The following is a 21602-nucleotide window of genomic DNA, read 5'->3' as shown; positions in this document are numbered from 1 at the left end:
GACAGACAAGCCCCATAGGCTGCCATTATGTGGCTTAAACAGGATACTGTGCCTTTAAGGAAACCTTCTAGAACCTTCTCCCAGTATCCCAGAATGCATAGCAGGTCCAACTGACTTCAGTTCTTTTTTCCGGCTCCTGCTTACAGGACCCTGGCATTGAGCTCTCCCTTGTTTCAAGGGTTTATTGCATATTTTGGCACTTTTGTGTTTTAAAAGTGTTGCAGTTTACTCTCTTGGTGTTCTCTTTCTCTTCTGTGTGCTGCTTCAGGTATTTTAGGGCTCTAAAATGCCTGGACTCTTTGTGAAGTGTCCAGCATGTGGGAGGAAAAAGGCCAAGGGTGATCCACATGAGGTCTGCATTGTCTGCCTCCCTGAAGATCATGTCCCTGAGGAGTGTGTCATCTGCCAGCAGTTTACCACTCGTACTCTGAAGGAAAGGGCGAGGATCAGGCTGTCTGGCCTTGAGGAGAGGCGTCTGCAGGCTGCAGGTGGGTCTGGGCAGTCCGGGAAGGTTCCCTCTGCCTCTGCTGAGGCCTCTGGGGGGCTCCCCAGGGGCAGGAAGTCCGGCAAGCGGTCCCGGTCTCCGTCGACGTCGATGGCATCGACGTCGACGTCGAGAGGGATGACGGCGGTGTGCTCCCCTTCTCCCCGGGGCTCCGGGTCGAGACGCCGTGACGACTCGACGTCGAAGGCACCGCTGACGAAGCCGCCGTTGACGTCATCATCACCGTCGACGTCGAGGTCTTCTTCCCGACGTCATGGACGGAGCAGGCATCGGCGCTCGCCGTCGAGGCGACACCGCCGGTCGCCGGCGAAGCACCGGTCGGCGTCGAGGGCCTCCTCGACGTCGAGAGCATCTAGACGGCGGCATCGACGCTCGTTGTCGAGGAAGGACCGTTCGACGTCGCGGAGGCGGCGTACGACGTCGCGGAGGAAGAGGTCGACGTCGAGGGATCGGCGTTCGACGCCGAGGAAGAAGAGGTCGACGTCGCGGAGGCGGTGTTCGACGCCGGAGTCCCGGAAGCGTCCTTCGACGCCTGAAAAGCGACGCTCGACGTCGAGCAGAAAGAGGTCGGCGTCTGGGAGTCGTTCAGTCTCTCCAAAGCGGCGCAAGAGGGATTCTAGTCCCCGAAGTCATGCTGCGTCCAGTGGGGGACGCAATAGGAAGCGATCACCAGCTGAAGGGGCGGGCTCTCAGCCCCCTTCGCCTAAGGGGTCACCGGGCTCGGTGTACTCTGCGGTGTACACTCCATCTCGGCCTCGGTCGACACCTCAGCCTAATCCTAAGGAGGTCCCTCCTCCTCCTCCTCTTCCTAAGGAGGATCCTCCGCCCCTGCCTCCACTTCCAGCGGACGACCCACCACCACCGGTCCCTCCGCATGGGCCCGCCCCGCAGCCGATAGTTCCTCCGCCGAGGTCCACTTCGCTGCCGTATTTGCCTGTACCTCCTAAGGGGACCCCAAAACCTGCACCCCAGGAGGCTCCAAGGAAGACCCCACCGCGGAAACCGGTGGGGCGGCCACGGACTGGCAGGTCTCGCTCTCGCTCTCGCTCTGGAAGGCGGGACAGATCGCGACACAGATCGTCCACGCGGTCGAGACGCCGCCATAGGAGGCGCGAATCTCGATCCCGCACAAGATCCTCTGGTTCCAGGGAGTATTCTCCTACCCTGTCGGGATCACCGGACACGAGGGTGTCCCCGATTGATGACCTGGTGGCGTTCCAGGATGTCCTCTTGAGAGGCGCTGCGAAGCTGGGCATACCCCTGACGGTGCCCACGCCTAAAACATCAGTGATATTTGAGACGTTGCACCAAAAACACCTGTCTCGCCCTCTCCTGCCTCTGGTTCCGGGCCTGGAGGAACCAGCTATGGACCTTTTCCTCACCCCCGCGGTGACGAAGGCGGCGCCATTGAGGTTGCTGAGGAAGTACCGGGCCCCGGATTCGGATCCGGCCTTTCTGAGAGCGGAACCCCCTCCGGACTCCGTAATTGTGACGGCGGCACGCAAACAACATGCCGCCACACCGTCGTCCACGGTTCCCCCGGATAAGGAGTCCAGGTGGATGGATTCGGCAGGGAGAAAGGTCTGTGGAACAGCCGCTACCTCCATGAAGGCTGCGAGTGCCACGGCGCTGTTGGGCCGATACGACCGCGCCCTCTGGGACTCCCTCGAGCGTTTTGCGGAGCACTTGCCTCGCGAGCAGCGTGCGGACTTTCAGGAAGTGCTGAGTGAAGGGATGCTGGTGGCCAACCAGATCATCAGCGCTGCAGCGGACTCTTCCCTGTTGGCTGCTCATGGGTTTTGCCATGGAATCAACCAAAGACGTCACGCCTGGCTCCGTCTTACGTCCCTGAAACCGGACGCACAGCAGAGGGTGGCCAACCTGCCGTTCTCCGGCAAGACTCTCTTTGGGAAGCATGCGGACGATGAGATGGCCCGCATGAAGGCGGAGGCCGAGACGCTCACGGCTGTGGGCCTCGAGAAGCCTAAGGAGGCGAAGAAGGCGTACCGCCCTTTCCAACGGCGGTTCGGTGGGCAAGGCCGTGGACGCGGCCAGGCTTCGGGACAATCGCAACAACAACAACAGTTCCGTAAGCCGTTCCAGAAGCGCCAGAGGGGCAGGGGAGGCCAGCAGTCTGCTCCGGCGCCCAAGGGCCAAGCTGGGTCTAGGCCCTAGGTACTTACTTCCCCCGGATCCGTTACCCACTCCGGTAGGGGGAAGCATTCAATCTTTTCTGGCAGAGTGGAGAAAAATTACTCAGGACAAGTGGGTGCTGAATATTGTTTGCAATGGATACAGTCTTCGGTTCACCAGCCCGCCTTCATCGATTCCTCCGGTCAGCTCGCGGTTTCAGCTGCTAGAGCTCCAGGTGGAGGCCGATACCCTGTTAAGGAAAAGGGCGATAGAAGACGTGCCTCTGTCCCAGAGAGGAAGAGGTCTGTACTCCCGGTTCTTCCTGGTTCGCAAGAAGGACAAGAACGAGTTCAGGCCCATTCTGGACTTGCGACAGGCAAACAAATGGATTCGCAGAGAAAAGTTTTGCATGCTGTCGTTGCATCAGATTTATCCTCAGTTGCAACAGGGAGACTGGCTCTGTGCTATAGACCTACAGGATGCTTACTTCCATGTGCCCATTGCACACAAACACAGGAAGTTCCTGCGGTTCCAAGTCGGCACCAATCATTATCAATACACAGTACTCCCATTCGGACTGAAGTCTGCGCCGAGAACGTTCTCGAAGTGCATGGCGGTGGTAGCAGCGCACCTGCGGAAGAACAAGGTGTTTGTCTACCCGTACCTGGACGATTGGTTGATCAAGGCATCCTCCTTCTCGGAAGCGCGAGCACACTTCCAGAAGACGTGCGTTCTCTTGAACAAGCTGGGGTTGCACATCAACATGGCCAAGTCTGTCCCGACTCCGGTCCAATGCATACAGTACTTGGGAGCCTCCATCAATACGCTGTCAGCAAGCGTGTCTCCTTCGGAAGAGCGACGATTATCTCTCCTTCGGAAGGTTCAGGCTCTTGTGACGACTCCATCTACAACAGTGAGGACGGTGTCTTCTCTACTGGGATCGATGGCCTCTTGTATCTTCCTGACGCCGCACGCACGACTGCACATGAGACCGCTGCAGGAGTGCTTGGAAGACCAGTGGGATCAGAGGAAAGGATCCTGGGACGACAGGATACGACTGTCTCTGCATGCTCTTCAGTCTCTGAAGTGGTGGTGTTCGGCGGGGAATCTCCTCAGGGGGGTTCCTTTTCACAAGGACATTCCCACGCAGACTGTCATGACGGATGCTTCTCTCCTGGGATGGGGAGCGCACTCCGGGACTCTACAGATTCAGGGAACGTGGTCGCCGGTGGAGGCCACGTATCACATCAACTTCCTGGAACTCAGAGCTGTTCACTTGGCACTGAAGGCCTTTCTTCTGTCCTTCCAGACCAGCTCTCTGCTTGTGCAAACGGACAACACTACCACGATGTACTACCTCAACAAGCAGGGGGGCTCGAGATCTCGCACTCTGTCGCAGGAGGCGCAGGCGATCTGGCACTGGCTCCTGGCCAGAGGACTGACGATAACGGCTACCCATCTGGCAGGTGTGCAGAATGTTCAGACAGACGCACTGAGCAGACTGATTCAGGAAAACCACGAATGGGTCATAAACGACGAAGTACTAGGAGACGTCTTCGCGAGGTGGGGAACCCCAGACATAGATCTGTTCGCCACCGCCGAAAACAACAAATGCCGAGACTTCGCCTCCAGGTACTACCAGCAGGGGACGCTGGGGAATGCGCTATGGATCAGCTGGTCGAACAGCTTTCTGTACGCTTTTCCACCCATTCCCCTGATTCCGGCGGTGCTCATCAAGCTGGCCCGGTCCAGGGCTCGGATGATACTCATTGCCCCGGAGTGGCCCAGGCAGTGGTGGTTCACGGACCTGCTTCACCGATCTCTCCTTCCTCACATTCGGTTGCCGTGCAGGCCGGACCTTCTCACGAAGTTCGGGGGGCGGATGTTACACCCCAGCCTCTCGTCTTTGAGTTTGGCGGCATGGCTCCTGAGATAGTGCAATATGGCCATCTGAATCTGCCCGAAGATTGCATGGTCATACCGAAGGAGTCTAAGAGGCCTTCCACTAGGACTTCTTATGCTTACAAGTGGAAGAGGTTTTGTATCTGGTGCCAGTCTAAGAACCATGACCCTACAACCTGCAAGGAAGATGTCATCCTTCCTTACCTTTTACATTTGGCGCAGTCTGGCCTTAATGTTCATTCCATTAAGGTTCATCTTGCTGCATTGACTGCCTACAGGAAATGCCCTTCACAGACTTCTTTTTTCCAGATCCCTGTGATCAAAGACTTTCTGGAAGGGTTGAAGAAGGTGTTCCCTCCTGTCAGACTTCCCTCGCCTTCATGGGAATTGAATGTGGTGCTGTCCAGATTGATGAAGGAGCCTTTTGAACCCATTCACAAGGCTTCGTTGCAGCACCTGTCCTGGAAGGCGGCGTTCCTCATGGCCATTACATCGGCCCGCAGGGTGAGTGAAATTCAGGCGTTGTGTTGTACTGAACCTTATACTGTATTTCATGCTGCTAAGGTTGTGATGCGTACTCACCCTAAATTTCTTCCCAAGGTTATTTCTGATTTTCATGTCAACCAGACCATAACTTTGCCTACGTTTTTTCAGAATCCTTCCTCTCCGGCGGAACGTTCTTTGCATTCCCTGGATGTGAGGAGGGTGTTGAAATTTTATCTGGATAAGACCAAAGATATTCGTAGGTCAGACCAGTTGTTTATCAATTATGGATCAGTCAGGACGGGTCTTGCTACCTCTAAGCAGTCCATTTCTAGGTGGATTGTGTCCTGCATACAATTGTGTTACCAAAAAGCTAATAAGACCTTAGGAGGTAAGCCTAAGGCTCATTCCACCAGGGGCAAAGCTGCCACGACAGCCTTGCTCCGTAATGTGCCGATTGCAGAAATCTGCAAGGCCGCCACTTTGAAGTCGGTTCATACCTTTGCTAAGCATTACTGCCTGGACTCTGATGCCAGGGCAGACGCTCAGGTTGGGCAGGCTTCGCTGCGGAATTTGTTCGCACAGTAGTGGCGTTCTGTTCTTTCTCCACCGCCGCTTTGGTGTGGGGATGGGCTTGCCATTCTATTCACTAGATTATGACTATACACAGAGATCCCCTACTACAGAAGGAGTAGTTTCTGTCCTGTAACTCCAGTTCTGTAGTAGGGGTATCTCTGTTATAGTCATAAGCGCCCGCCCTCCTCCCCGGTGGAGAATTGTTCATGTAAGTAATGCTACAGGTCTGGCGTTTTTACGCCTTCAAAAAGAACTGAAGTCAGTTGGACCTGCTATGCATTCTGGGATACTGGGAGAAGGTTCTAGAAGGTTTCCTTAAAGGCACAGTATCCTGTTTAAGCCACATAATGGCAGCCTATGGGGCTTGTCTGTCCATGCCTTCCTCTCTATCATTCCAGAGTGTTTTTAAGGGTAGAGGCAAGTTTCTCTTGGTAGAAACTGGGCTGGATTTCTTATGTGTGGTGTTATTTGGTGGAATTTCTAGTTGAAGTACTGGACAGTGTAGCCTGTGTTATAGGCTGCATTATTTGTCTTTAAATTCTCTCTTAAGTGTCTTTGCAGTTTCTGCATGATTTTGACAACTTAAGAGATTATTTTTGATTGCCGGGGTCCACGCACATGGGCGGGACTATTCACTAGATTATGACTATAACAGAGATACCCCTACTACAGAACTGGAGTTACAGGACAGAAACTACTCCTTATATATGTTTAGGCATTAGAAGAAAATCTTCCTCGTAAGTATGTTTTTAAATAGGAATATTTTTCAGTTCAAAAAGTCAACACAGTGCAATTTCTGAGTTCTGCAATGTTAACCTATAGGAGGAAAATCCTATGTGGTTTGTTTATTGGTTCTTGGCAATGACTTACAGGACCTTTTTCCAGGAGTTAAGGTGAGCAGTGGGCAAGGTCCAAGGCAGCACCAACAGTACACCACCAGCGACATTAGGGCAGCTGGGTGCATAGGTTCCAAACAGAGTTGGGTGCCCAATATTATTCAATGGAGAATGGTCGGGGTAAAAATGGGCTGCAGGTTTGGACTGGGGGACCAGTCTGTGGAAACCAATGAGTTGCTTTGGTTCTTGTGATGTTGGGGGACGTGGGGACACCTTTGGTCCTCTTCTCAGGATGGAGTGTCCGGGTGCAGACAGTCTTTAGGGTGTCGGGTTTCTCCCTCCAGCAAAACCAGCAGTTGGTGGGGCCTGCCAACAGAGGCTGCAGGCGACGTCGGGGAGTTCACAAGGAGTCACACCACAGTGGACTTGGTACCTTGAGGACCATGCTGACCCCGTTGGCCCACTTCAACACGGGCTGAGGGCGCAAGTACAGTGATTCTTGGCAGCGTCTGATTTTGTCAGGACCGGAGTCCACTTGGTCCTTCCCTTGCTGTCTGCAGGAAGCAGGGGACAGTTCCACTGTCCCTCAGGAGGTATTGGTTCCTGGGTGAAGGCAGGCAGGTCTCCCAGGCTTTGGGGACTCAGCAGCTGCTGGACAATCGACTTTTGATGCAATAGGTGAAGTCAGCAGGCAGGCTGGCAGGGTTGGTGCCAAGTGAGTTGCTAGGGTTTCTGTTCTTCCTGTGCGACTCCTCTCACTCATCTTCTTTCTTCAGGTTGTCAGGATCTATTTCTCTGGTACCTGGGGCTCCCCTAAATACTCAATTTAGGTACAATAGTGAAGGGTAGGATAGTAGCCAATGGACTACTGACCCTTCGGGTCATTACGCCCCCTATATGCCCACTTTCTGTGGGAAGTGGGCATAATCCTGTCCCAGAATTTCTTAGTATGCCACCACAAAAATTGCTACTTCTGAAAAAAAAATTCCACTGCAGTTTAGTCCACCTTATTGGTAGTAATGGCCTGGTGGTGGCACGCCTACCTGACTAGCCAATGTTCCCGCCTGTCCAGGCGCCAAGGGAGCACTGGACTGAGAGGGTTGGCTACCTCTCCTGTTAGGGGAGCCAGGTTTGCATTTCAAAGGCGGCAGCTCTTTGAATCTTGCTGGCCTAGGAAGGCTAATCAGAAGGTCATCCTGTGGGAGGGGGTGTTACACCCTCTTCCGAGGCTGGGTTTTGTTCTGGGCCTCCTGACAGCACTAGGACCTCACCTTAGGTCAGAACAGTGTCTCTGGTGACAGGCTAGCAGAAACCAGTCAGCAGCCAAACCAGAGGCTGGTAGGTTTTCAGGTGTCACCTTTAAGGTACCCTCTAGGTGCATGTATTGATAAATCCAACACTGGAATCAGTGTGGGTTTACAAATACAAGATTTGTGATGCCAAACATCCCTGTCTTCAGTGAAGACATCGTCGTTGAGCCACTGGTTTTCACCAGTGTCCAGGACATGTATTAAAATAGCTACCCTGATAACTTGCACTGGCAGTAATAGGACTGACCCACACAGGGGCAACTCTGCCCATGCAGGTATGCCCTCACATGTAATATTCAGCACCCTGCCTTAGGGCTGTCAGACCTGCTGTAGAGGTGACTTACAAATATTACTTTTAGTGTTAGGGGGACATGGCATACAGATGTGTGACATGTTGTGTTTTCACTTTTGCCTGCACCAAGACACGCGGCCTGCAATGGAAATGTTGCATGTGCTTGGTGAGGGGTCCCTTTGGATGGCACAATTCATGTTGCTGTCCTTCGGGATCCTCCTTAGCACCTCAGGTACTAGTTACCAGGGGTAGAATTTACTAGGGACTTACAGAGGGCCCTAAAGGTTTTGCCAATTGGGGGGAAACAATTGTACACTTTTGGGAAAGAGCTCTGGGACTGGGGAGCTGGTTAGCAGGAACCCAGTGCCCTTCCAGTCGAAATCACATCAGTTACCAGGCAAAAAGTAGGGGTGACCATGTCAATAAGTGGCACTTTCATACGCAAGCCCTCCCTAAAAATGTTGCAATATCTTCTCATCTATATTTATGTTGCTATACTTCCCTGTACTGCTGTTATGGTCACCTTGTTTGATATGAGGTCTGTTGTGATCATTTCCTTGGTGATGTGGGTCCTTGGTCTTTTCTGAGTCTACCTGACACCGCTTCTACTAGAATCATGCTTTCTGCTATGACAAGGGGCCCACAGATGACTGATGCTGCTGGTAGTGCCCCCACTGTTGGGGCCCTTGAGTGTCCTGAATCGAGCCTCTGCAGCTCTCTGGTCTTCAGACAGAGTAAACTGCACTGACCAAGTCCAGAGGCTATTCAAACAGACTGGAGCTGTGTCCTATCCTTGGTGGTGTTAGGGTAAGTGAAGTAAGATTTCATCAATAACACATGGTTAGGTTCTGCATGTGACGGTGATGTCTTGTGGGTGGTCTCAATGTCTTATCTTGTCCTGAAACCCAAGGATTTTGCAATTTGTCTGATTCTATGTGGGGGTGAGATGAAGGGTTGGTGGCAACCAGGGGTGCAACTAGAGCCAAATTCGTGGGAGGCTAATACTTCCAGCAATGGGGCAGGACAAGAATTTCCAGAAGTGGAGTACGAGGTATCCTCATAGCCAATATGAGAATAACAAGTGACAAACTATGCAATTTTTAAACATATTGGACAAACGTGATATTGTGAAAAGCATGTTTTTGTAGATTTGACAATGTTCCTAGGCTACTCACAGTGATCTTTGAAAAACAGATTACACTGTTGCCAATCTACTCACAGTGATCTTTGAAAAACAGTCTGAGTGCATTGATAATTAAAACCAGCTTCTATAAAGTTGAATCCAAAGCACTTAAGACATGTTGTCAAAAAGTTATTTCAAGACAACACTCTTTTTGACAATTTCCTGATTTATTCTGTGCAGGACAATGTGCTTGTGAAATATTTATAATTGAAAGTCCAGAAATATGCTCCTGCTCCGTAAATGACTGAAGGCATAATTTAGTTTACCCAATTGGATGTTGCCTAATATTCAAAGTTGAAGCTTCCCATACGTACAGGTCTCAAAGTGTTAGACTTAGTGGCAGTGCCTAATTTGAGCCAGTAGTTGCAGGTGGAACCCACATGGAGTAATTTTCGGGGTCCTGCAGTAATTCTTCCTCATCAGACTTTGCTCCAGAACAAGAGAGAGAAAAGCACAAAAGGGAGAAAGGAATTATGACAAAACGAGAAAGCAAAAATTAAATAGAACCTGCAAGAGAGAGATAAGGGGGCACGGAGTTCCTGGTGGTAAATGAAATTGACACACAGTAGAATCAAGCCTTGGCAGTGTTGGTATTCAGCTCTCCTGACATTTGAACTTGCCGGGCACAGGATCCTGAACAAAACTTTGGGCCCCAGCCTTTATGATTTTATGAATTAAGGACTGCTTTTTGGGTTACCACACATGACTTTGGGGTAGGTAGCTGGTATACCATAGATTTAATTCCCTAAATACCATTCCTTCCTCCGAAGTTGTGTGCCAATGAGTTGGTAATATTACTTCATGTATATGTACTGTCACACACCTGTGCGGCACTAAAAAAAAAAAAAGACAATGGTTATTGTTAGCACGCCACATTGAACTGTTCCCATATATGTAAACATATCGAGCCACATTCAGTAGGAATGCACCAGGCTGTTTAAGACAAGCTGCCAGAAAAGTTGATTAGTAGTGAGTATTATGGGCAGAGGTGCCATTCCCAATTGCAGAGGCCTAGCTGACTATAGATACAAAGTTATTTTTTAATAAGATTTGTCCAATTCCAAGTCTAAGAGATTGACAGAATCAAAGGCAAGGGAGAGGTCAAGTAATAGGTGTGCCGGTACTCCATTTGAATCCATTCCAGTGTTTAAATCAATCTGTGTGGAAGTTAGTGCTGCTTTTATGCCACAGCCATACCAGAATCTGTTTTGATAATTTAAGAGAAGGTTACCTTCTTTAATTAATGTAGTTATTTGTCTTGACGCTGAGCTTTCAATCTATTTGCCTGTACACAGTTTGTTATTGTCTGGTAGTTAGAAGGAGACCTTGTTTGAAAGCCTTTTTGTTTGTTTTAGGGAGTTGTTTTGAGAAGACACCTTTATCCTAGGAGTTGTTGATAGTTCTGGCTAGATCAGTTGCAGAGCTATTAATGAGGATATTGTTGCATATATGAGCAGAACATATTTCTACCAGTGATGGTGCTGTCCTACATGCTTTTGAAGCTTTATTGAAGTCCTCTGTGATCCGGAGGTTAAAGGTTAGTTAACTCGTGGTTCTTTTCATAATTTGTTTTCTAGTGAACAGTGCAGCAGTATTGGAATTGTGATTGAGCATTGGAAAGGGATGGAGGGGGTCTAAAATCATTTAGAGGTTTGAAGTAATGCAGGTGTGCCAGGCACACAGCAAGGGAAAGTCCAGAGGCCGTTGACTGTATTGCCAAGGCATCTGGATTTCCTAAGGTACTGCCACTTCAGTTACTGTGGTTAAAGGATCCTTTTACCCGTTAACTCTTCCAGTGGGTTTGTCATCTAGAGGCCCATCGTCACCTCCCCCGTTCAGATTGCCTGTCTCATGTTTGGGTCTCTTGACCAGGGTCGGTCTACTCTTCAGGCCACAGGTCATCTCTACAGGACATAGGGCAGGTTCCTCTAAACCAAGACATGCATCAGGTAGTATGGCTTCAGTCAGCAGCTTTCTCGGCTACCTACTCATAATTCTAATGCATAGTCCGACAGAAAACCTGTGCACTACCTAGTTCTATGGAGTCACTGTCATTCACTTACTAAGATTTCAGTGAGAGTCCAAGGCACAGTGGGTGCATATAGGAACTGTGTAAGATTATTGGCAATAAATGCATGAGAGGAAATAAATGGAAACTACAATTTTGATTAAAACTGATAGAGTTGAAAAAAACAATACACTGTTTTTGAATAATGAGTTATGTCATGGCAACCCATGACATAACTTCATGCAGTAGTCTAGAAAAATTAAGATACTTGGTATAATACTGTGATGTGTGTTTTTTTTTCACAGTAGTAACACTATTGTAAACAAACTAATCTACCCTTTAAAAATTAATATCACAACATCCATATGATCTTGCTTGACTGCTTTGGCAAACATGTTTTTTTATCCAGTAGCACTTTGCATCTTGGGATTTTCAGACCCAACATACAATGTAAAAAAAACACACATGCTCCATAATGAAGCATTGTGGTGAATGGAAAGCCAAGAATGGCTGTAGGTTTCACACAGTACAATGGGCAACTATGCAAAAAGTTTGTAAACAAGTTTCTCTCTATGATTTTTGGCCTAATTTTTTGAACGAATCAAAAGCTATGCACTGAAATGGTGAATGCGCAAAGATTCCATGTCATGTGCAGATGTTAGAATTCAAGTGATAAATGTAAAACATTCAAACTCATCAAAATACTGAAGCCTGCTAAAAATGGACTGCCCACCACAGTGACAAGTCCAAGGGGCTATTGGACAAATACTATAGCATCATTTGCAAGCCTTTGGTCACTCTATGTAGTAACAGCAACTGAACGTGCCTGAACTGAGAAGATGAACAGAAAACCTCAATGGTAGCTCCTGTGTTCCCATGCAGAGCCGAAGCTTTGGTGTGCTTTTACGAGCCTCAGCCACTCATCTGAATTATTGTTGAAATGTGAGCCCAAGTGTCCTAAAGAAACTGGTGCTGGTGCCCACAGTCTCGGACAGTTCTTGTAAATATGGGCCCCTTTCAAACATTACTCTGCATGAAAGGGGCATTCCATGGGTGTTGCTGCGGGTGTTCCCACGCAACATCCATGGAACCTGAGACATTCCCAGATTAAGAAAGTTTTGTAAAGCTGGGAATGCATCAGAATCCTATGCCTCCCCATGGGAGGTGTAGGTATGGTGCAAAGAGGAGAAATGCTTTTTTCTCATATTTCTTTCTGCAGCACGCATAGAAAGAGGAAAATGCCATCAATTATTGATTTTGTGCAGGAAGGTGCCCCTTTCTACACACAAAAAAAATCCCCACAACTCAGGCACCGTTGCAACAATACTCAAGGGTGCCTGCACTGGCGCATGGCAGCCAACTGTGAGCCAGTGCAGGGGAAATCACTCAAATGCATTGTATTGTTGTTTAAATTACGTATCCCTGTGCTTTTACAATGACGCAGCTCAGCGCATCTAAATGGCTTGCGACAGAGCACCATTTTACTTTGTAAATGAGGCCCCTAGTTTTGTAGAAAGAACAGATATTTTGTAGGTGCCTTGTAGCCTTTAGGTCTTGCCTGTGAAAGAGTATGTGCTACTTGCGCATGCACTCCAGCTTGCAAGACATATGTTATATAGCAAGGGGCTTTACCAATGCTTGTTATGTGTGCAGCATAAGAGGTGAGCTCATATAAATGTTGGGTGATTGTGAACAGTGTGAGTGAATGCAGCATGAGTTTTGCGAGTGTAGGGTGAAAGGTGTGCCGATGTGACTGCAGGGTGAGCTACATGAGTGTAAGGTGATAGAAAGGCCCATGTGGGTGCCGGGTGAGAGGAGTGCACACAGAATGTGAGGAATGAGTGAAGGGTGAGTGGTGTGAGCGGTGTGAAGGCAGAGTGAGTTATGTGCCTGTGTGTGTACTGTGGGAACAGTGCACCTGTGTGATTGCAAGGTGAGCGCAAGAGTGAAAGGTAAGCTGTGATAGTGAGCGCATGGTGAGAGAAGTTAGTGCAGGGTGAGTGGTGTGTCCCTGTGAGTTATGGCAGACAATTGTGACTGTGTGCAAGAAGCGTGAGCTGTGTGAGTGATGAGTGAATGCAGTGCCTGTGTGAATGCAGGCTGAGCAGTGGGACTGTGAGTGCAGGGTGAGAGAAGAAAGTGCAGGGTGTGTGGTGTGAGTTCAGGTTGAGAGGTGAGCCTGTTTGAGTGGTGTGAGTGCACAGTGAGTATTAAGCTCATTTGAGTGAAGGATGAGTTGTGTTAGTGACCAGAGTGCCCATGTAAGTGCAGGATGAGAAATTTGCCTGTGAAAGTAGGGTGAAAGGAGTTATTGCAGGGTGAGTGATGTTAGTGCAGGGTGAGGGATGTGCCCATTTGAGTTTGGGTGTTGGTGAAAGTGCAGAGGTGGGTGGTGAGACTGCAAGGTGAGCAGTAAGAGTGACAGTTGTGTGGAATATCATGTGAGTGCAGAGTAAACAACGTGTGCATGGTGAACGACATGAGTGCATGGTGAGTGGTGTAAGTACAGTGTGATTGCTCTGCGTGCAGGGTGAGTGGTGAGACTGCAGGGTGAGAGTGACAGGTGAGTGGAGTGTCATGTGAGTGCAGGCTGAGAGGTCTGCTCCTGTGGGTGCAGGGTTAAGAGGAGGGTGAATGGTGTGAGTGCATGGTGATCGTTGGAAATACAGTGGGATCGCAGTGAGTGCACGGTGAGCATTGAGAATGATGGGTTAGTTGTCTGAATACAAGTCAGGCACTTTGAGAAACTCAGCATATTTGTTATCCCTGGTATCGAGTGGGGTCTCGGATATAATTTGTATTATGGCATTCATCAATGATGGTGCCCTATGAGCATTACGTGCACTGTGGCTACTGGCCCAAATTTTGGTGCAGATACAATGGGGCGTGCAGGTACAATGGGGCGTCAGTGGCACCACCATTGGCTTTGTTGTGGCTCCCATGTTTTCTATTCTTCAGTGTGACATTCCCTATTATCAGTGGGCTAGAGTAATAGAGAGTCTGGGGATAGGGAGCGCCGGTCTCTGGTGCCCGACCAGTCGCTCTCCTACTCCAGACCATGTGACTGTTTCAGGTCAGTCTCCTCTCCTCCCAAAGTGATGCCCAAAATGTAGGATACAGTTGAATAGTCAGTCAGATCACGCGGAACCTTAGAATGGAATGGTCATCATACTCATGGCTTTGTCTTCCAATTCCTTTTTATACTGTGTACTGTTATGGCAAAGCGTAATCTGCTAGTGGGGTCTTGTTATACCTGCTGCTCAGCCAGTGTGACTGTGGTGAGAGAATGTTGGATGAGTGAGAATGTCAGTTGGAGCATGGGCTGAGCAGCAGGAAGGCTGCTCCTGGTGGGGCTCCACGCTGTAACATCTGATCTTAAATAAATCTCCATGGAAACTACTTGGAACCGGACTATCTTTTGTTCACTACAAGTCTACACAGTTAAGGAGCCATACTCCCGACTTCTGTATGGCTGTTGCTTGAAATGTCTATACATTATGGAATTTTCATCCTAGGAAAGCAAGAGGCAACACTTACCCAAGGTCACACATCTATTTACTAACGCCTCCTCTACAAAAGGTGAAACCTAAAACCTTTTGGCTGAGCCAATGTTCATTTTTCATGTCAATATACGTTCTACATTGCTCAAGAAGTTATATCTTTTTAGGGCAGAGTTGGAGACTGTGCTGAAATCATCAGAGAGGGTAGTAAAGTGCCGAAAAGCTCTTTAGTTCTAATTGAAGTCAGTAGAACTCACTTCGACACAGTTTTTTTTTTTTTATTCTACGTTTTCATCACTTTATTTGAAGTTCGGTAATGTGCTCTTTCCTGTCCTTCACAGAAAATCACCGAACACGAATGGCTCTCCTCGCTGCAATCGTGGTAACGTTTGTGCTGATAGTGACAGCGGCCGCAGCAGTACTCTGTGAGTGCAGAGCCTCATTTTTCATATTATAGCAACGGCGTGCTCCTTTCTGCAGCTGATCACCTCAAAATGAATTGATCCTGAGATTTCGTAATTTTGTCAGTGAAACCTGTGCATCTGATTATTTCACCTATTGTGTCCCTTTTTAACTAGCAGGCAAAACATTTCTAAAAATAAATGTATCTTTTTATTTTTCAGGTTGCAAAAGGAACCCTTCAACAGCGCAGGCAGGAGTCTCTAAAGTAAGGCATGCCTTCTTGAAGAGCGTAATGTCACTTGCATTACATATACATTTTTCTTTATGTGTTGTTAAAGTACATGTCCTACAGTTCCTGTTGTATACCATTTAGAAACATTGAAGTATGTGCACGGATCTTGGCACGTGTTATTAGAATGGCACTGAATCATCGAGAACTACTAAAATATCAAATACAATTATCAAATGGGTAAAACAATAAGGGCCAGATGTAGGTGGCCAAATAGCGAGCGCTAATGCTGAAATTGAGATCACTATTTGGCTGCGAGCAATTTAGGCGAGTTTAAACCCACTGGCAAAATAAGGAATCGCAATTTTGCTCTTGAATTTAAGGAATTGGAAATTGCGATTTCCTAAATGCAATGTAAGTAGCACAAAAGAAAGTGCACTTTAGCCTTAAGGAATCGCTAATTACCACCAACTTCAAGTTGGTGGTAATTAGCGATTTCCTTTAAAAAAGCACTTGTTCGAGGCACATGAGCTGCAGATTGTACACTTAGCATTAGATCGCCACCTGGTGTTGGGCTCAGATGATTGCAGGTTGTTGTCTTGGAAGAAGTCTTTGTAGTCACGAGATAGGTGACTCCTCCCTTGGACAATACTGCGCATGGGCATCGGCTCCATCCTTAGATTGTTTTTTCTTCCACTGGGTTCGGATTAAAGTTTCTCCGCTCCGGCTAGCAAAACACTTTTTCAAGCACATCGAAGCGCAAAACTTCCTCAAACTTCAAAAAACTACCCTTGACATCGACTACAATAGTTTAGACGCCATCAGTTCCATTCCGGTCATCCACGCGGGCCGTTGGGCCTATCGACGCCTTGCGGCCTACACCTCATGGACAGAACTCCGTTCAAAAGATGCCCGGTATGTCGTGCAACGTTTCCACATAGCGATCACCACGAGGTCTGCAACGTCTGTCTATCGCCAGAACACGACAAATCGACCTGCACAGCTTGTGCATCCTTCCGATCAAAGAAAACCATCCGGGATCAGAGGGCCCGTCGACACGAAATGAGGAGATCAGCTCCGGAACCGGAAGATATCTTCGATGAAGAGGTCCTGCTCGTTCCCGAAGAAGATTCACCTGATCTCCAGATCGTATCAGAGGCAGACAACTCAGATGACTCCATTCCATCGGGTCAGTGCATGAGTACTACTGCCCTTGCACCACATACAGTCCCAAACCGAAGGCAAAGGTCAGCACTCCGCCAGCTGGGCCCAGTCAAGACCGAACACCCGGTTCGAAAGCCCCGCCTTCGAGCCCGGCTCAGAATAAAACAACTAAGCCTTCTAGTGCCTCGGCACCGAGCAAGCCGCACGTGCCGATTCCACCTCTTCCATCGGCACCAAAACCCAAAGCTAGCTTGGCACCGAAACTAAAGGATGGCTCGGCACTGAAACAGAAAGACCTCTCAGCACCGAAGCCTAAAGAAGAATCGGAACCGAAAGAAGTACCGGCTCCGAAGCCGTCCACTTCTAAACCTAAAAGTGTGAAGCTATCATCCGACGCCTCGAAGCCGACGACACCAGCTCCCACACCGAAAACACCTTCTTCAGTGCCGAAGCCCGCAAGGCCCGATTCCGATGTGCCCGAAGCCCTTGAACCTGCCTACTAAGCCGAAAACAAAACCTTCGGCACCGAAAACTATGCCAAAGGACGTTTCAACACCACCCAAGTCTAAAGACACAAAACAACGTCGGCTACAACCGAAAAAATCGACGCCCAAGAAGGTTGTACATGAGGAGGAACTTTTCTTGCCAGATCCTCGACAAAAGAAGATCTACATCGACCCAAAAACAGGCCATGTAGAAGCTACACCTCACAAGAAGAGATCAGCAGATGCACCGCCCACACCTGTGGTTCCTGCCAAGAAAAAGGACTGTGCAACATTCCCTATGGACTTTTGCTTTCCTACACCTCCTCCTTCTCCTCCTGTTCCTCCTCACATATCACCTCAAATCTCTCCAGCACATTCCCCACTTTTATCATCACATTCACCTCAACAGGATGATGATGAATATAGTCTGGGTGGAGGGGATGATACAGATGAGCCTTTCCCATACCACGTGGATGACGTTATATGGGACTTGCCAAACCCACAAAATGCGCATGACATTCCTGACCCGCAGTTATACCCTTCAAAACCTTACCCTCCATAGGATAACATTGGTTTTGGTCATATATTAAACAGAGCTGCTGCTTACCACAAAGTCACCACGTATTCTGATGAGACTGAGGAGGATTTTCTCTTAGATACCTTTGAACAGTCTCAACGGTCTGTTCAAATTCTTCCCATGATTAAAGGGGTCATCAAACTTGCTCCGGAAGTTTTTAAAGACCCGGTACGCACTAGAATTTTGAACCCCAGAATTGAGAAAAAGTATAGGCCTGCACCCACAGATCCAGTCTACATTAAAGGACTCCTACCATTAGATTCTTTAGACGTGTCCAATGCTAGGAAACAGGCAATTTCTCAAACTTCTGACAAAGAATCCAAAGTAATTGATGCGTCCGGTAAAAGAATAGTTGCACAAGCCACTAACATATGGCGTATAGCTAATACACAAGCCCTCCTCTCTCGTTACGATAGGGCTCATTATGATCAATTAGAAAAACTACTTAAGCATCTACCAGATCAGTATAAAGCTCAGGCAACTGACCTCATACAAGAAGGTAAGTTAATTTCAAATGCCTCAATAAAATGTGCACAAGATGCTGCAGACACCGCATCTAGAGCTGTGAATACCAGTGTCATACTTAGGAGACATGCGTGGCTACGCATTTCCGGGTTTAAACAGGAAGTGTAAACTACCATTTTAAACCAACCATTTAATCAGAACCAATTATTTGGCCCAGATGTGGACACTGCACTTGAAAAGATGAAGAAAGATACGGACACCGCCAAGTCTATGGGGGCTTTACAGTCCACACCAGTTAGAGGTTCCTTTCGTTGCTCCTTCTACAGAGGGGGCTCCAAACAAACTGGAGCAGACACCACAACATCTTTCAAATCTCATACACAAACATCCTCTAACAAGGGATGTTTTAGAGGAGGATACAGAGGCAATAATAACAAAGGAAGAGGTCGCGGTAACAACAACAATCGATCCCCTTCCGCCACAAGACAGTGACTTCCCTCTGCTCCCCCAACAGCATTCCACTCCTGTAGGGGGCAGATTAACACAGTTCCTGCCTGTCTGGAACTCCATCACAACAGACAAGTGGGTGAGTCAGATTATCCAACATGGCTACTGCCTAGAACTTACAACAACCCCTCCACACATACCTCCCAGGCAGCGTCCAATGTCTACAGACCACCTGACTCTGCTCCAACAAGAAGTTCTGTCACTTTTACAAAAGGATGCCATTCAATTAGTTCCTTTAGAAGAACAGGGAACAGGGGTATACTCGCTGTATTTTCTAATTCCCAAAAAGGGCGGGACACTAAGACCAATTCTCGACCTCAGGCCCCTCAATTAGTACATACAATCAGATCATTTTCATATGATCACTCTGCAACAAGTGCTCCCACTACTGCAACAAGGCGATTTCCTTTCAACACTAGACCTAAAGGACGCCTACTTTCACATTCCTATACACCCTGCTCACAGTAAGTACCTAAGGTTTGTAATACAAGGACAACACTATCAGTTCAAAGTTCTTCCATTTGGGGTAACAACAGCACCACGCGTGCTTAGCAGTAGTAGCAGCACATCTCAGAAGGCAGCAAATACATGTCTTCCCTTATCTGGACGACTGGCTCATAAAAGCCAAGTCATTCAATCAATGTGTCCAACACGCACATCAAACAATTCAAACGTTGCACAACTTGGGGTTCACGACCAACTACACCAAGACGCACCTGCAGCCTTCTCATGTACACCAGTATCTAGGGGCTACAATAAACACATCTACAGCTCTAGCGTATTCCAGTCCAGCAAGGATACAGAGCATGCAAGCCTTAGTCACAGTCTTCCAACAACAATAATCTCTGCAAGCCAGAGTGTCCATGAGACTAATAGGTATGATGGCATCTTGCATCTTCATAGTACCACACGCAAGATTGCAAATGCCCCCTTCACAAGAGTGCCTAGCACACCAGTAGAACCTGGCTCAAGGTCAACTAACAGACCTGGTGTTGGTGGACAGCCACACGCATCGCTCTTTGCAGTGGTGGAACACTAAAAACTTGACAAGGGGGTGGCCGTTCCTCGAACCTGTTCCACAGTTAGTGCTCACAACAGATGCATCTCTCACAGGATGGGGAGCCCATCTCTTACAACATACAACTCAAGGTCAATGGAACAATAAAATAAAACTGTTCCATATCAACCATCTAGAGCTGCTAGCCATATTCTTAGCAGAATGGGGGTTGGGAGCACACTGCCTCACAGTCCCAGCACAGTTCGCCCCTTTGCATCCTGGTAAATGCAGTACACAGTTTTAACTTCCTTCAAAATTAGCTGGAGTTTTTCACCAAAGTTGGTGGAGACATTGCGTTATATCTCTAGACTCGTGTTTCTGGGTTGAGCCCGTCTTCAGTAGAGAGCATCAGTATTAGAGAGCAAAGAAACATCATCTGGGGTTGCTGGAAATGCTGCTAAGTTTCTCTCAGGTCACAGTACCACTCAAAGGCACACAGGTGCATCTCCAAAGCTCGTCAGCTTGCTGGCTCAAGGAAGCCTTTTGAAGAGAATCGGGGTTGGGAGCACACTGCCTTACAGTCCCAGCACAGTTCGCCCCTTTGCATCCTGGTAAATGCAGTCCACAGTTCAAACTTCCTTCAAAATTAGCTGGAGTTTTTCACCGAAGTTGGTGCAGACATTGCTGTATATCTCTAGACATGTGTTTCTGGGTTGAGCCCATCTTCAGTAGAGAGCAGCAGTATTCTAGAGCCACGAAAATCATCTGGGGTTGCTGGAAATGCTGCCAAGTTTCTCTCATGTCACAGTACCACTCAAAGGCACACAGGTGCATCTCCAAAGCTCGTCAGCTTGCTGGCGCAAGGGAGCCTTTTGAACAGAATGGGTGTTGGGAGGACACTGCCTCACAGTCCCAGCACAGTTCGCCCCTTTGCATCCTGGTAAATGCAGTACACAGTTCAAACTTCCTTCAAAATTAGCTGGAGTTTTTCACCAAAGTTGGTGCAGACATTGCTGTATATCTCTAGACATGTGTTTCTGGGTTGAGCCCGTCTTCAGTAGAGAGCAGCAGTATTAGAGAGCAAAGAAAAATCTTCTGGGGTTGCTGGAAATGCTGCCAAGTTTCTCTCAGGTCACAGTACCAGTCAAAGGCACACAGGTGCATCTCCAAAGCTCGTCAGCTTGCTGGCTCAAGGGAGCCTTTTGAACAGAATGGGGGTTGGGAGCGCACTGCCTCACAGTCCCAGCACAGTTCGCCCCTTTGCATCCTAGTAAAGGCAGTACACAGTTCAAACTTCCTTCAAAATTAGCTGGAGTTTTTCTGTGAGGCAATGTGCTCCCAACCCCCTTTCTGTTTAATAGGCTCCCTTGAGCTAGCAAGCTGACGAGCTTTGGAGATGCACCTGTGTGCCTGTGAGTGGTACTGTAACCTGAGAGGAACTTGGCAGCATTTCCAGCAACCCCAGATGATTTTTCTTTGATCTCTAATACTGCTGCTCTCTACTGAAGACGGGCTCAACCCAGAAACACGTGTCTAGAGATATACAGCAATGTCTGCATCAACTTTGGTGAAAAACTCCAGCTAATTTTGAAGTAAGTTTGAACTGTGTACTGCATTTACCAGGATGCAAAGGGGTGAACTGTGCTGGGACTGTGAGGCAGTGTGCTCCCAACGCCCTTTCCATATTCTTAGCACTCAAGACTTTTCAACTACAAGTACAAAACAAAGCTGTCTTAATCCGGACGGACAATATGACAGCCATGTACTATATACAAAAACAGGGTGGGGGGACACTCTCTGCAACTGTCCCAGCTCGCTCTGCAACTGTCCCAGCTCGCACAGAACATGTGGAGGTGGGCCATTCCTCAAATATACATCTTCTGGCAGAACACCTTCCAGGAGTTCACAATCAGATAGCAGATCTGTTAAATCGGCAGTCACAACAGATGCACGAATGGGAACTACATCCACAAGTTCTTCAGCCATTCTTCCAGAGGTGGGGTCATCCACACATAGATCTGTTTGCCACCCACGAAAATGCAAAATGC

The 21602-nt window shown here is 48.3% G+C and overlaps 1 protein-coding gene across 2 annotated transcripts in view; it reads left to right on the top strand.

Moving 5' to 3' along the window:
- FAS (Fas cell surface death receptor) overlaps window positions 1–21602 on the top strand; it is a 195444-nt gene that overhangs the window by 138251 nt on the left and 35591 nt on the right. For both annotated transcript variants that reach the window (XM_078642877.1, XM_078642878.1), the window contains exons 6-7: window positions 15070–15153; window positions 15352–15419. In XM_078642877.1, coding sequence (XP_078499003.1) covers window positions 15070–15153; window positions 15352–15419 — 152 coding nt within the window. The remainder of the gene's footprint in view (window positions 1–15069; window positions 15154–15351; window positions 15420–21602) is intronic.

Source organism: Lissotriton helveticus, chromosome 5_1 (genome assembly GCF_964261635.1).
Source record: "Lissotriton helveticus chromosome 5_1, aLisHel1.1, whole genome shotgun sequence".
Classification (NCBI taxonomy): Eukaryota; Metazoa; Chordata; class Amphibia; order Caudata; family Salamandridae; genus Lissotriton; species Lissotriton helveticus.
Note: the sequence above shows the minus strand (reverse complement) of the source record. Positions and strands in the feature narration are given on the sequence as shown.